The sequence below is a fragment of the Pelophylax lessonae genome (assembly GCF_965119305.1).
Source record: "Pelophylax lessonae genome assembly, chromosome: 4".
NCBI classification, from domain to species: Eukaryota; Metazoa; Chordata; class Amphibia; order Anura; family Ranidae; genus Pelophylax; species Pelophylax lessonae.
The window spans coordinates 514,696,370-514,710,545 of NC_138771.1; the positions used below are offsets into that span (position 1 = coordinate 514,696,370).

At 50.5% G+C, this 14,176-nt stretch overlaps 1 protein-coding gene across 1 annotated transcript; it reads left to right on the forward strand.

Annotated features, from left to right (window-relative positions):
* Nucleotides 1-6,927: 6,927 nt before the first annotated feature.
* Nucleotides 6,928-9,563, forward strand: LOC309552743 (uncharacterized protein; the record flags this gene model as incomplete). Its single annotated transcript, XM_082253662.1, has 2 exons — nucleotides 6,928-7,258; nucleotides 8,971-9,563. 2 exons carry the CDS (start codon nucleotides 6,928-6,930, stop codon nucleotides 9,561-9,563), a joined length of 924 nt encoding a protein of 307 aa, XP_082109788.1.
* Between the last annotated feature and the right edge of the window lie 4,613 nt (nucleotides 9,564-14,176).

Below are 14,176 nucleotides of genomic sequence, written 5' to 3' on the forward strand. Positions count from 1 at the left end.
GTACTCATGGACACTGTTTTTCCCAAGAGACTCTGCCAGCAGCTCCACCGTCAGTTACACTGGATCCTCTGCAGCTCAGCTCCACACCTGGTTTACTAGGCTGACCGCCTAAGATCACCTTCCTCACACACTGCAGGAGGAGAGACAGCCGTCCACCTCCTCCTGGGACTCTGCTTCCTGCCAAAGACACCCTGTCACATGTCCCCCCGGCTTTTATGACTAAAATCCCAGGACGCATTGCAAGAATGCCCTCCCACTGGGACTCCTACAAAAGCCAATGTGTCACTGGCTGGGTTTCCTCCACGGCGGTTCCAAGCTCCCTCATTGGATACAGTGGGGACACTCCCTCAGACCCAGTGAATCACAACTGGAGACATGCAACAGGCAACCTAACAGATCAGGCTCCCCTGATAAGCAGGAGCAAATAGATGCATTTTCCTAGCACCTACCTAGGAGGGTGCTAAATGTGTGTGGGTGTGGGTTAGGTACCCATGTGGGGACAAATGGAACTGCACTCACTAATGCCTGAACTCTAGCAGAGTAACCATCACCTTTGCCAGGCTGATTGGCTGACCTGCATGTCACACAAATACCATAGTCATTACCTACAACCCATTAACTTCCACTGGACAGTACTCTGTGTGTTAGACCCATACTTTGCATCTTCCTCTACCTCAGTCCCCTGTTGTGTTGCAAGCACTGTTCTTTTGATACGCTGTGCATGCACCCTTTTAAGAGACTTCAGACCTGGCAAAGCAAGTAGACAAAGAAGAGGTAGTTGCTGATAACAGTACAGTTCTCAAGAAACAACTTCAACACAAAGCTCTTCTATATCTAATAGAGTGTGCATAAGTTTGTAATGCAATCCTTTTAAGGCAAAAGTCCATTAACCACTTAAGCCCCGGAAGATTTTACCCCCTTCCTGACCAGGCCCTATTTTGCGATTCGGCACTGCGTGACTTTAACGGACAATTGTGCGGTTGTGCGACGCTGTACCCAAATGAGATTGATGTCCTTTTTTTCCCACAAACAGAGCTTTCTTTTGGTGGTATTTGATCACCTGTGCGATTTTTACTTTTTTGCGCTATAAACAAAAAAAAGAGCGTAAATTTTGAAAAAATAACAATATTTTTCACATTTTTTTATATGAAATTCCCCAAAAAAATGTAAAAATCTAATTTTTTTAACATTTTTGGCCAATTTGTTTTCTGCTACATATGTTTGGTAAAAAAAATCGCAATAAGCGTATTTTGATTGGTTTGCGCAAAAGTTATTGCGTTTACTAACTAAGGGAAAGATTTCTGTCATTTTTGGTGTTTTTTTTTTGTTTTTTTAACAAGTAATGGCGGCGATCTGTGATTTTTTTTGTGGGACTGCGACATTGCGGAGGACAGATCGGACCCTTGACTGACATTTTTGACACTTTTGGGGTTACCAGTGACATTACTACAGTAATCAGTGCTATACATATGCACTGTTACTGTAAAAATGACACTGGCAGGGAAGGGGTTAACTTTATTAGTGATCAAGGGGTTAAGTGTGTCCCTAGGGGTGTGCTTCTAACTGTAAAGGGGTGTGGCTAATGGTGTAACAACAGAGACATACGATCCTGCATAGCAGGACCGTATGATCTCTGTTATTACACAGGGGAGAATGACAGGCGGCTGTGTTTACATCAGCCGCCTGCCTTTCTCCCTCTCCACGGGGAGATCGCGAGTGACCGGCAGACATCGGGTCCGCCGGTCACTCGCGTGGACTGCTTAGGGAACGAGCGGGGGCAGGAGCGCGCCTCCGGCGGCGCGCGCTCGTCCCCTAGAGCCTCACAGGCGAGCGACGTAGATCTACGTGACTTTGCCTGTGAGGGGCTGACCGCCGCCGTAAATAGTCGTGCGGGGGTCAGCAAGTGGTTAAAGTGGAACTGCACTGCTTCTGATCACCACAAGCTGAAAATGCTATTTAATTAATTTGTATTATACAAAGCATTCTCTTCCATCCATCCATGTCCCCATGCTTAATTTTTCTAAGAAATCCTTTTGAAAAACACCCGCTTGCATTTCTGGTTGTAGCCATCTTTAGTAAGGGCATATGTTTCATGTATCATTTACTTCCTGGAATCCATCAGCCTTAGCTCAGGCATAGGCTCAGCTGAGAACCCTCCCTCCTCTCCTAAACACTCCTGGGATGTAGGACATCTATTGCTTGATGGAAACCAGGAAATAACTGAAGAAATGTAAAAAAAAAAAGTTTAAAACAAGTAAATATGATATACTTCCTATCTATATACTAATGCTAATAGCATAAGGATTAAAAATAGTCCATGTTAATTGAGAGAGTGAAGTTCCACTTTAAGGCAATAATCTACAAGAGGTAGTGCAAGTCCCTTAGAGTCCATAATTGTCAGTAATCCAAGAAGGCAGCAAGTCCATGAATTGAAACTACAAGTCCATTGGGTCCTCAGGCTTGAGAACCTCTCCAGGAACCACCGGTTAGGCTCCAATTACGCCCACCACCCAAAGTGTGGTAACTTCTCCAGCTACATTTTGGCAGTGTTTCCCCTGTATCTCTCTTTGGGCCTGGAGGCAGCCTCTTTTATGTTGGTTGACCTGTAGGGGGTGGTAACCTGGCTGAAAATGGCAGGAAAAACATAAACACATAAAAACATAAATTACCCTCACAGCCGGGTCACCCCTAGCTCTCAGGTCAACCTAAGGATACAGGAAAACATTAAAACATTGTAACATTTGGCACCTTGCTGCCTCAATTAAAGCAGAGTTCCACCCAAAAGTCGAACTTCCGCTTTAAATACTGCTGACCCCCCTGACATGCCACATTTGGCATGTAATTTTTTTGAGGGAGGGAGCGGGTACTTAGATTTGACAGGTACCCGCTCCCACTTCCGCTCAGGCCGGCTTGGGGCGGAAGTTCTCCTCTCCCCCTCCCTCCCTGCAATCTTCTGGGACACGTCACAGGTTCCAGAAGATTGCCCTGCCATCCACAACGTGCAGCGCGCCTCACGCATGTGCAGTGCGCACCCGGCTGTGAACCTGCAAGCTGTCACAGCTGGGTGCCCACAGTAGAGATGCTGGCGCCGCCGAGAGGAGAGAGAGCTTTGGGCGGCCGCATCGCTGGATCGTGGGACAGGTGAGTGCGTGTTTATTAAAAGTCAACAGCTACACTTTTTGTAGCTGCTGACTTTTATTAAACACAAAAAATACTGGAACTCCGCTTTAACATGAGGAAATGAGCACAGCCAGGGACAAAAAGGGCTAAGGGCTCATGCACACTGCATCTCAATGAAGCTAAAAAAAGTTGCTCCTACAGGCTTTTGAGCTTTTTTGAGCTCTCATTTTTTTCTTCCTGGAAACTCCCCTCCATGTTAGCAAATGTATCCATGCACACTATGGCTTTTTCAGGAGTTTACAGGAAAATGCTCTTACAGGCATAAAAAAAACCGCCACCAAACTTGCGTTTTTGAGAGGAGCTTTCGAGCAGGAAAGACGCCTTAGACTCCTTTCACACCTAAGCAATGCGTGATGCTGCCTGCGATTCCAAATCACAGGACACTTGTGCAATGCCATTACTTCCTAATGGCACCTCAATAATGCTGTAATCGTGGCGCGATAAATCGCACTGCAATCGCGGCAGATCGAAACGTGAGATACTTGCCACTGAAAAAGGAACAGGAGCGTCTTTTGAACGACAGCATTGTGTGTTGCAATTCGCCACGATTCCAGTGCTATTTAGCGTGCGGCAATCAGGGAAGAATCACAGCACGATTGGGGTGCCATTAAGAAGTAATTGTATCGCACAAGCGTCCCGTGATTTTGAATCGCGGACAGAATCGCAGAGATTCCGCCTGTGATCCAGGTTGCTCAGGTGTCTAAGTTTTTTTTTTGGAGCTGCAGTATCCATGAGCCCTAATGGTGATCCTACCATGAAGGTCTTTCCTGATATAGAATGAGTAAATGTACACAGTTAGTGGTAGAAATCGGCTGGAAGAGATCAGCAGTTCCAAAAAAAAAAAAAAAGTGAAAACTGTTTTATAGAAAAATAATAGCCGTTGCTTATGATATACATTGTTTTGGAAAACAGAAAGTACAGCCCGGAGCAAAAGAACAAAAGAAATAGGCGGAGGGATAGCATGACTTGGCCATCAGTGGAATTGCCTCTGAAAGGGTTAACATGTTAGGCAGTCTGGGGTTTGTCCTTCTATTGGTCAGGACAGCTAAGGGAGGGGCTGTCAAAGGGGGGAAGTGAGCTCACTGTAGTCTTTCCCGCGATTGGTCAGGGCAGCTAAGGGAGGGGCTGTAGAAGGGGGGAAGTGAGCTCACTGTAGTCTTTCCCGGGCTTCAGTTCCAGCGTGGGTGAAGAAGCATTAGAAGCATTCGGATCGTCTGCTGCCGTCGGGTATTGTGGCCCCCCCCTCCCCCCCCGCTATTGCCCCGCACTGCCTGACTATCTCCCCGTGCCTCCTCCACCTCCTTACTGCTTTTAAGCCCCATGTCAGACGCTCGGTCCCTCGTGGAGCAGCTGCGGTCCATGGCTGAGTCCATGGGACAGGACTGGCTGCAGCAGCAGGTCTCCGGACTGCTTGCCCCGGCCGCAGCGAATGCAGGGGGGAGACGTGCTCGAAAGACTCGTCCCCCTGAGCGCTTCAGCCCCCCCCCTCCCTCTAGAGCTCAGCGCCGCTTTGGGAGCCCCTCGGAGGACCCTCCAGGCACGTCGGAACAGCGCTCTCCAGCTGTCTCCGGTGCTGGCACTGGGAGGAATCCCCGTCATCGGCGGAGCCCTGCAGGTGGGGGCCGCAGCCACACTCTCTCCCCCCCCCCCCACCTGTGCGTCGTGGGCATCCAGAACATGCGGCTGCCTCCCCTGTGGATGCTCCGGCAGAGGGGGCAGCCCGGCGTGGGATGGTCAGTGCGGCGGGCTCCGGTCAGTTCGGTAGAGCGGCCGGAGGCCCCTCCCGCCCCAGGGCCTCTTCATCATCTTGTCGGGATCTCGGTCAGGGCAGATCCCCTCCCCCCAGCACCAGCAGGAAGAGGAAATCGTGGGGGTCTGCCGTGCGGTCGGGGGACTGCAGTCGTCTGAGCCGGGATGGTCGTCCGAGTCCGGGAGCGGTCGGTGCGGCCGTGCCAGACCTTTCTACCGCAGATGCCCTGCATGAATCATCCAGGTCCGAAGGCGAGCTGTCCAGCGCGGAGGAAGAGGCGGCGCCACGTCCGGCGGCAGCGATGGAGTCCGGTGACGCGGCTGTGGGGTCCGTTCCTAGTCAGCCCGGTGAGTACAATTTTGCTTCCTTGTTTTCTTCACAGAGTGTGCAGTCTTCTGGGGGGGTGAGTGGGGGGGTGGGGGCCCCCGGGGCGGGTCTAGTGGCGCCTTCTCCCGCTGTGAGTGGGTTCTCCTCGCCCCAGACAGCGGGCATGGCGTCTGCCGTGCCTGCTTCCGTCGCAGCGTTTCAGGAGCTGGTGGCGGGTTTGCGGGTTTTGGTACAACGTTTGGACGCGGCTGCTCCTCCCGCAGCGTCGCCGGTGTCGGCTTGGGTGGCTGCTTCGCCTGTGGTTGGCGTGGCGGTAAATCAGGGGCAGGCTGCCCCCCCTGCTGTGGTTCCGTCTGGTGCGGCTCTGGCGGGGGGCGCGGTGGGTGAGCGGCCCGCGGCCGAGGCGTCTAAGGACGCTGGCAAGGGCGCGGATTCTGTGCGTTTGGCGGACTCCGCCAAATGCGAGGTTTATGTTTGTTTTGAGGGTCCTTTGGGCGCCCATCTCAAACCGGAGGTGCGGGAAAAGATTTTGAAAGGGGACTATGTGAAGATTTTTACCCTTTTGCCCTTAGAGAAGTTTAATCTGGACCGGATTAAGCCTGAGGAGTCCAAGAAGGAGGATGAGGAAAAGCGCCGGTATCGCCTTATTCCGCGGACGTTTAGCAATTGGCTACAAGCGTTTGCCATTTTTGCTAGCGTGATTGGGGAGAAGCACCCCGAGAATTGTTCACCTTTATTCTGCTATCTTAATGCCATCGGCGAGGCCCACAGGGTGTATGGGGGTGTAGCCTGGTTGCGGTATGATGAGCAGTTCCGTCAGCGGAAGGCGGTGCGGCCGTCGTTGCGTTGGGATCATAAGGACATCGGTCTATGGATGAACCTTATGACCTCGGCGCGGGCCTCCTCTTCGTTTTTTCCAGGGGGGGCCGGGAGTCCGACCACCCCAGGACAGCCGGCCACAAAACGACGGGGTTGCTGTTGGCAGTTCAACGAGGGTACCTGTAAATTTGGCGCCAGCTGCCGTTACAAGCACGAATGCTCCCACTGTGGCGGATCCCACCCCTTGTCCCGGTGCTTTAAGGCAGGCAAGTCCCGTTCCGGCGACGCTTCGGGAAAAAGGGTGGACTCCGGTGAGGGTGGACAGGATGGCCCCCTTCCTAAATAGGTACCCGGATCGACAGGCCGCTCGCTTGTTGGAGGCGGGTTTCTTGGGGGGTTTTGTCATTCCTTGCTCCCTGGCTCGGATTCCTCCCCTGGCTGACAATTTGCGGTCGGCTCAGTTGCACTCCGCGGTGGTTTCGGAGAAACTCGCCAAGGAAGTGGCGTTGGGGCGTATGAGCGGCCCCTTTTCTGTCCCTCCTTTGCCTGATTTGGTGGTCTCCCCATTGGGGGTGGTCCCTAAGAAGGAGCCTAATAAGTTTCGGCTGATACACCACCTTTCTTTTCCGAAGGGTGGGTCGGTCAATGATGCCATTGCCCCAGAGTCATGCGCGGTTTCATATACCTCTTTCGATGCTGCGGTCTTCTGGGTCCGGCACTACGGCAGGGGTTCTCTGATGGCAAAGACTGATATTGAGTCAGCTTTTCGGCTATTGCCGGTTCATCCGTGCAGTTTTCATCTTTTGGGTTGTAGATGGTCTGGGGGTTTCTATGTGGATCGCTGTCTACCTATGGGGTGTTCCATTTCCTGCGCCTTGTTCGAGACCTTCAGTTCCTTTGTGGAATGGGTGGTCCGGGATGTGGCGGGGGTGAATTCGGTCATCCATTACTTGGACGACTTCCTGTGCGTTGGCCCACCTTCTTCTAAGCTCTGTGGTGTACTGCTGGCTACGGTTCAGCACATAGCAGAGCGTTTCGGTATTCCACTGGCGGCGGATAAGACGGAGGGCCCTCTCGCCGTCATAAAATTCTTGGGGATCATTATAGATTCCCAGGCCATGGAATGTCGCCTGCCGGAGGACAAGCTGTCGGCTCTCAAGGATGAGGTGCGGGTGGTTGCCGGTAAGCGTAAGGTACAGCTTCGCGAATTGCAATCGCTCCTGGGCAAGCTGAATTTCGCTTGCCGCATTATGCCGATGGGCCGGGTTTTTTGTCGCCGGCTCTCTTCTGCCACGGCTGGGATACAGTCCCCCGGGCACTTTATTCGTTTGACGGGGGAGCACGCAGCTGACCTGAGGGTGTGGCAGGTTTTCCTGGACACGTTCAATGGGCGGTCGTTGTGGATGGACGGGCCGGTCAGCAACAGTGATATTGATCTTTTCACCGACGCGGCCGGGTCGGCCGGGTATGGTGCATACTTCGGGGGGCGTTGGAGTGCGGAACGATGGCCGGAAGACTGGCGGGGGGCAGGTTTTTTGCGCAATCTGGTCCTCCTGGAATTGTTTCCGGTTCTAGTGGCCATTGAGTTGTGGGGGGGGGTTGTTTCGTGACAAGAAAGTCCGTCTCCACTGCGATAATTTGGGGGTTGTCCAAGTCATCAATACTCTGTCTGGGTCTTCTCCGCCGGTGGTGCGGCTCCTGCGTCATCTGGTATTGCGTTGTCTGCAATTGAATGTCTTTCTGTATGCTGTGCATCTCCCGGGGGTGAAAAACACTTTGGCTGATGCATTGTCTCGTTTTCAGTTGGACAGGTTCCGGGAGTTGGCACCGGGAGCGGAGCGACACGGCACCCCTTGTCCACGACGGCTTTGGAAGATTGCATTGGCATCGCCTCCGGGTTGATTCGTGGCTCCTTGAGTGGGTCCACGTGGTCTGCCTACACCAAGGTTTGGCGGGAGTGGGGGGCCATGTTACTTGAGGCAGGGGTGGATATGCTCGGGACAGAGGTCAGGAATCTTTTGATCTATTTTATCTGCTTGAATTTCACGGCGGGGGTGTCGGTTTCTGCGGTCAATCGTAAACTATCGGCTATTGCTTTTCTGTGTAAGTTGAGGGGTGTTGCGGACTTTACCAAAGATTTTTTGGTTCGGCAGGCGCTGAGGGGTTATCAGCGGGGTGCCCCAAAGCTTGACGGGCGCCGGCCGATCACGTTTGAGCTCCTGCAGATGTTGTTCGCCCAGGTGGGCGGGGTGTGTTTCTCCAGTTTTGAAGTCCTTTTGTTCCGGGTCGCCTTTGCACTGGCCTTTTACGGGGCTCTTAGGGTGAGCGAGCTCGTCAGCTCCTCTAGGGCGGCACAAGGGGGATTACAGATGGCGGATGTTCACTGCGATGGTTCTTCCGTGGCTTTGATTATCCGCCGTTCAAAGACGGACCAAGTCGGCAGAGGCGCATCCGTGCGTCTTGGCCACATACGGGGCTCGCCCATTTGTCCGGTTTCGGCGTTTCTCTAATATCTTAGGGTTCGACCGGCTGGGTCCGGTTCTTTCCTGGTGCACGCGGACGGGTCGGCCCTGTCCACTTTTCAATTTGTTTTGGTGATGCGCCGTTGTCTTACGGCCGCAGGCTTGCAGGCACTGCAATATTCTTCCCACTCATTCCGCATCGGGGCTGCTACAGAAGCTGCTAGGTGGGGTTTGGATGAGTCTGTTTTACGGCGTATTGGTAGGTGGGAGTCAAACAGATTCAAGCTTTATGTCCGCCCCCATTTGGTGTAACCGCGGTTCTTGCGGGGTTTCTTTTTTGCTTGTTATTTGCTTAATATGCTTGTTTTGCCCCCTTTTTTCCTTTCTCTGGCGCTGTTTCGTAGTGTTATCGTTGGTCTGTTTTCGTTTCAGGTGCGGTGGCCCTCGTGTGGATTTTGGGACACTCTTTTGTCTATTGGGGGGCCAGACGGGCGGATGTTCGGCCGCAAGGGCGACAGCTTGGTATCCCTCGGTCTGAGGCTACCGTCCGGTGGATCGGCGTTCCAGGCATGTTGTGGGGCAGGGTGCTTCCAGAGGTACACAGGGTATCCCGGTTGGACAGGGCCCCGGACGTTTTAGTCATCCACGCCGGCGGCAACGATATGGGTGTTAGGTCTTGCCGCCACCTGATTCGGGACGTCAAGTTTGACATTCTCCGGCTACGCATGGAGTTCCCGGACACGGTGGTGGTATGGTCGGACATTGTTGGCCGCGCGTCTTGGCGTCAGGCCCGGTCCGTGGAAAAGTTGAACAAAGCCTGGGTGAAGGTCAATAAAGAGGTTTCCAGGTTCCTCGTGCGTAACGGGGGGTTCGTGGTCAGACACAGGGAGTTGGAGGTTGATACATGGCGGTATTTGCGCAGTGATGGGGTGCACCTCAATGCGGTGGGCATAGATCTTTGGGCCCTGGGTCTGCAGGAGGGGATACAGAGAGCGTTAGGTTTTTGGCGGGGCACAATGGTGTGAGGTTTCCCACCTTGTGCTGTGGCGGTTGGGGGTCTTTGGAGGTGTGTCTGGTAAAACCTGCTGTACTCAGCAGCTGAGGGACCCATCTAAGGTATGGAGTCACCTGGGGAATGCCATGTTAATAGATGGGTTAACTGGTATTTTAAATTGGGAGGTATCTGCTGTGTGTTGAGGTCGTCCCCGAGCCGGTGCTGCGGCTGGGGACAGTTAAGAGTTACACAGATACACAAAATGGTACTTGGTATTTGGGGCCTCCAAAGATCGGCAACCTTATGTAATCTTTTATTTGAATATTTTGGTTCCAGTTTTAAGGAACGTGTTATATATATTTTGTTATTGGTTAATAAATGGCCACGTTGGCCAATTTTACTCCAATAAAGGTGTCCGTGTATTTATTGCAGGAAGTTCATTGAAAGGGTTTGGGATTTGAGATAAGGGTTATGGTAAGTGTCCAAATTTCATCTGGGGTGCCTTAGTCAAGTACAGCCCGGAGCAAAAGAACAAAAGAAATAGGCGGAGGGATAGCATGACTTGGCCATCAGTGGAATTGCCTCTGAAAGGGTTAACATGTTAGGCAGTCTGGGGTTTGTCCTTCTATTGGTCAGGACAGCTAAGGGAGGGGCTGTCAAAGGGGGGAAGTGAGCTCACTGCAGTCTTTCCCGCGATTGGTCAGGGCAGCTAAGGGAGGGGCTGTAGAAGGGGGGAAGTGAGCTCACTGTAGTCTTTCCCGGGCTTCAGTTCCAGCGTGGGTGAAGAAGCATTCCCGCCCGCCCGCCCCTACATTGGGATGTCTGTTTCATGTGTTTATGTGCTGATTTTCGGTTGGGGGTCTTTGGAGGTGTGTCTGGTAAAACCTGCTGTACTCAGCAGCTGAGGGACCCATCTAAGGTATGGAGTCACCTGGGGAATGCCATGTTAATAGATGGGTTAACTGGTATTTTAAATTGGGAGGTATCTGCTGTGTGTTGAGGTCGTCCCCGAGCCGGTGCTGCGGCTGGGGACAGTTAAGAGTTACACAGATACACAAAATGGTACTTGGTATTTGGGGCCTCCAAAGATCGGCAACCTTATGTGATCTTTTATTTGAATATTTTGGTTCCAGTTTTAAGGAACGTGTTATATATATTTTGTTATTGGTTAATAAATGGCCACGTTGGCCAATTTTACTCCAATAAAGGTGTCCGTGTATTTATTGCAGGAAGTTCATTGAAAGGGTTTGGGATTTGAGATAAGGGTTATGGTAAGTGTCCAAATTTCATCTGGGGTGCCTTAGTCATGTCTTCCAGTTAGAGTTAGCCTGCGACAGTGCTTGCATTTTTGCGCACTGCCCTGAGGTCTGCCGATTCGTTTCAATACAATAAGGTACAAAAGAAGCGCATGACCCTTTTTAAAAAGTTGAGCCAAACCAAAACGCATGGTACTTTATTAGTGATGGTTGTCTACAAAATGATGGTGCCATCACTGTTTAAATATGCATGGGGGAACTATGCATATTTAAACAGGTATGGCACTATGTATGCTCTGGGGGGCAGGGGTGCTGGTAATTTTTTTTTACTATTTTTATTTACTTTATTCTAATTTTTTTTTTTTATATGATTTAAAATATAATTAAAGGCAAAACTTTTTTATTGATTTGGATAGAGTGGAGAGGGATTAGAACATCTGTCAGTTTGTATTGCAGTCTATGTCTCCGTTAGGGAGATTCGCCCTCTCTATTTGTCCTGTTTATCATTATCATTGAAAGTAAAATTAATGGAAAAATCCCACATTTTGGGTTGTCCCCAGAAAAGTAATAGAGGGGAAATCTTCCAATGGGGACACTAGTTCTGGTGACCGGGGGTCCCCAAGAAATTCCCTTAACTTGCAAGGATTTCCTCTCACTTCCTGTTTGGCTATGGGACAGGGAGTGAAGGGAAATCTCCCCAATGGGACAAACATGGCAAAAAAAACTTTACAGAGGTTATTACTTTTCCTTGCTCTAACCAAAAGGAAGAAAAATGTTTTTCCTATAGTTCTACTTTAACTTTATTGTTATCATAAGGGGGCTAATAAGCGATAGCTTTGGGGAGTGACAGACACTCTTTGTGGAGACCTTCAATGTCTCCCCTGCCCTCACGAACAGCTGATTAGGCACGGATTGTGCTTGTTCTCCGGCTTCCCTGGTTGTACCAGCTCTGAAGCCAGAAGTGGCTAAATCATAATCACTTCCAGCTTCATTTGTCACAGAGGAGATTAGGGAATAAGATCCTGGCTATTTACTGCGGTTCTGGACTCCCCCAGAGGAACGGGAGAGCTTTGGAACCACCACAGGTGGCGGCAGGAGGGGGGACCAATGCCGTTATCACTTTCATAGGACATCCCATTGTAGACAGGTGCAGTCTACATTCTCCACTGCAGGTGACGCTTGTCCGCTGCGGCAATGCAGATGGAAGAGGAAGTTGAGAAAAACCGTGTTTCTCTGTGTTTCTCTATGAATACAGTTGGATGCACATGCCCCACGTGACCCCGGTGGCTATGTTAGGTCAGGCAGAGTTTATGAAACACTCTGACCCTAGGGTTTGGCCCGCTTTATGCGAGTGGACACTTAGGAACAGGATCCCCATCTGACAGGGAGAGTGAAAGCGATAGGGAAAGGTTTCGGTGGAGTAGGGGGAGAGAAAGGACTTAGTTTACCGAGTCTTCAGGAAGCTTCCCATTTGGGTCAGACTGACCAGGCCGCACTTCACTTCTTGTGGCGATGCTGTCGGCATCCCTGAGTCTTCTGGCTGCTGTCTATTGGCTGTACATTTTTCTGCAAATCGGGACCCTGAGTGTGTACTGCCTTTGGCACCACGCTACACCTATATAACACGATCACCAGCTGTAAAAAACAGTACCAAGCTCATGGCTGCAGCTGCAACCATGATCTTATAATAACCACTTGCTGACAGAATGTTTTTATATGTACAGCAATCAGCAAATGGTTAAAGGAGAACTGAGGCCAAGCTATGGACATTCATATATTTACACATTCTTAAAGCGGAACTAAACCCATTGACTCAACTGTTTCCCAAAAAAGTTATATTCAAAGCATGCCTTAATTTATAATCATCACAACAAGTGCTTGTGTAGCCAAAAGCCGACTAATATTACCTGCAATTTAGGAGACACTGTGCAGCATCGCCGGTGTTAAGCTGTTTCCTTCAAGTGTTTGACCTGGACTCTGTGCAGTCACTTCCTAAATTTAGAGTGACTGAGCTCTAAAGGCAAATCAAAGAATCTTGGGACATGTAGTCCAGGAAGCTGGGGTTTTACTTCTAGCTGGACTGTTTGGAAGTACAACTACCAGCTGGCACGGAGAGAACAGACTGCTGGGAGAGCTTATAAAAAGGCTGTGCTAGGCCTAGATCTCTCTCTCGGGACCCCAGCCTGGATCTGCAAGTAAGGACTCTGTCTTAGGGTGCTGTGGCCGAGTCGCAGTCTGTGCAAGGAAGACTCCTTGTTTCCAAGGGGCATCTGCTGCCCACATCTCCCTACTGTTAGGCGGCAGCCTGGAGGCCGCTCCTGCTCTACCCACACCAGATCCCACTGGGCCGTGGCACGCTGTGACAGAGGTCGGATGCCATCCCCTGAGCCAGGACCCTGAGGGAGATCCTGTAAAGCCTTCAACTTTATCATCATCAGTTACAGTATAGGTGAGCGGGCACTTGCCCATCTACTCCTGATAAACGTTACCTCTTCTCTCATTGCTTATGCATGTAGAATCCCAAGACACAGTACACCTAAGCAAGCAGCCACAGTGTTCCCTTGGCACCAGAGCAGCACAGGCATACCCTGCATCTCTTACTTGTCAGAATACACCAGTATGATTAGCTTTGCTCTGCCAATTCAGGATTAATAATACAACTCTCTAATACAACTCACCTAAGTGCTAGCTGAAAATCTAAAGAATTCACCTCTTTAAAATGGAACTACACCTAACCTCCCCCCTATTCATAAGGGATTTCTTTCACTGTTCACAAAGAGCCTTGATTCTGCCAGGGACTCTGCCTTGAAAGGAGCAGGTTAAGTCCTACAAGTTGAACAGTTTGTTGAATGTTAAATGCTATTTCTCACATTGTTTGCGCCTGGGGCTTGAGGTACAGGAGGGAGTGGTCTGACATAGCTACAAGCCATTCCCCTACCCTCCTTCTGCCTGTTCACATAGGCCTCATATGCCTAAACAGGGTTTTGTCTGTATCTAATTATTGTTATTTATATATTGTCATATGATATTATTTGCTGCTATTGTTGCTTTTTATTATCAGTGACGCTTCACCTGAGATATTTCTCTAAAGTACAAGTTTATGCTGTTCCCCTTTTAAATGTCTTTATTGCACCAGTAAACAAAGCTTAATTGTTTCATTAGATTTGTGTATGTCTCTGATTACCTGTGTTATTGGTAATAATGACTGAACCCACGGTGTCAGAGGTGTTGGAGGACTTGCAAGGTTCGGGCAACCAGTGGGGTACAAATTCTACCAGCGGCCCTCACGAGGGTAGCACTACACTTGTGCTTTCAACTTTAGTAAATCCCAAGTGCAGCACCATAGGACTGAGGATCAGAGGCAAAGATAGCAGCTTCCTTGGGTGTA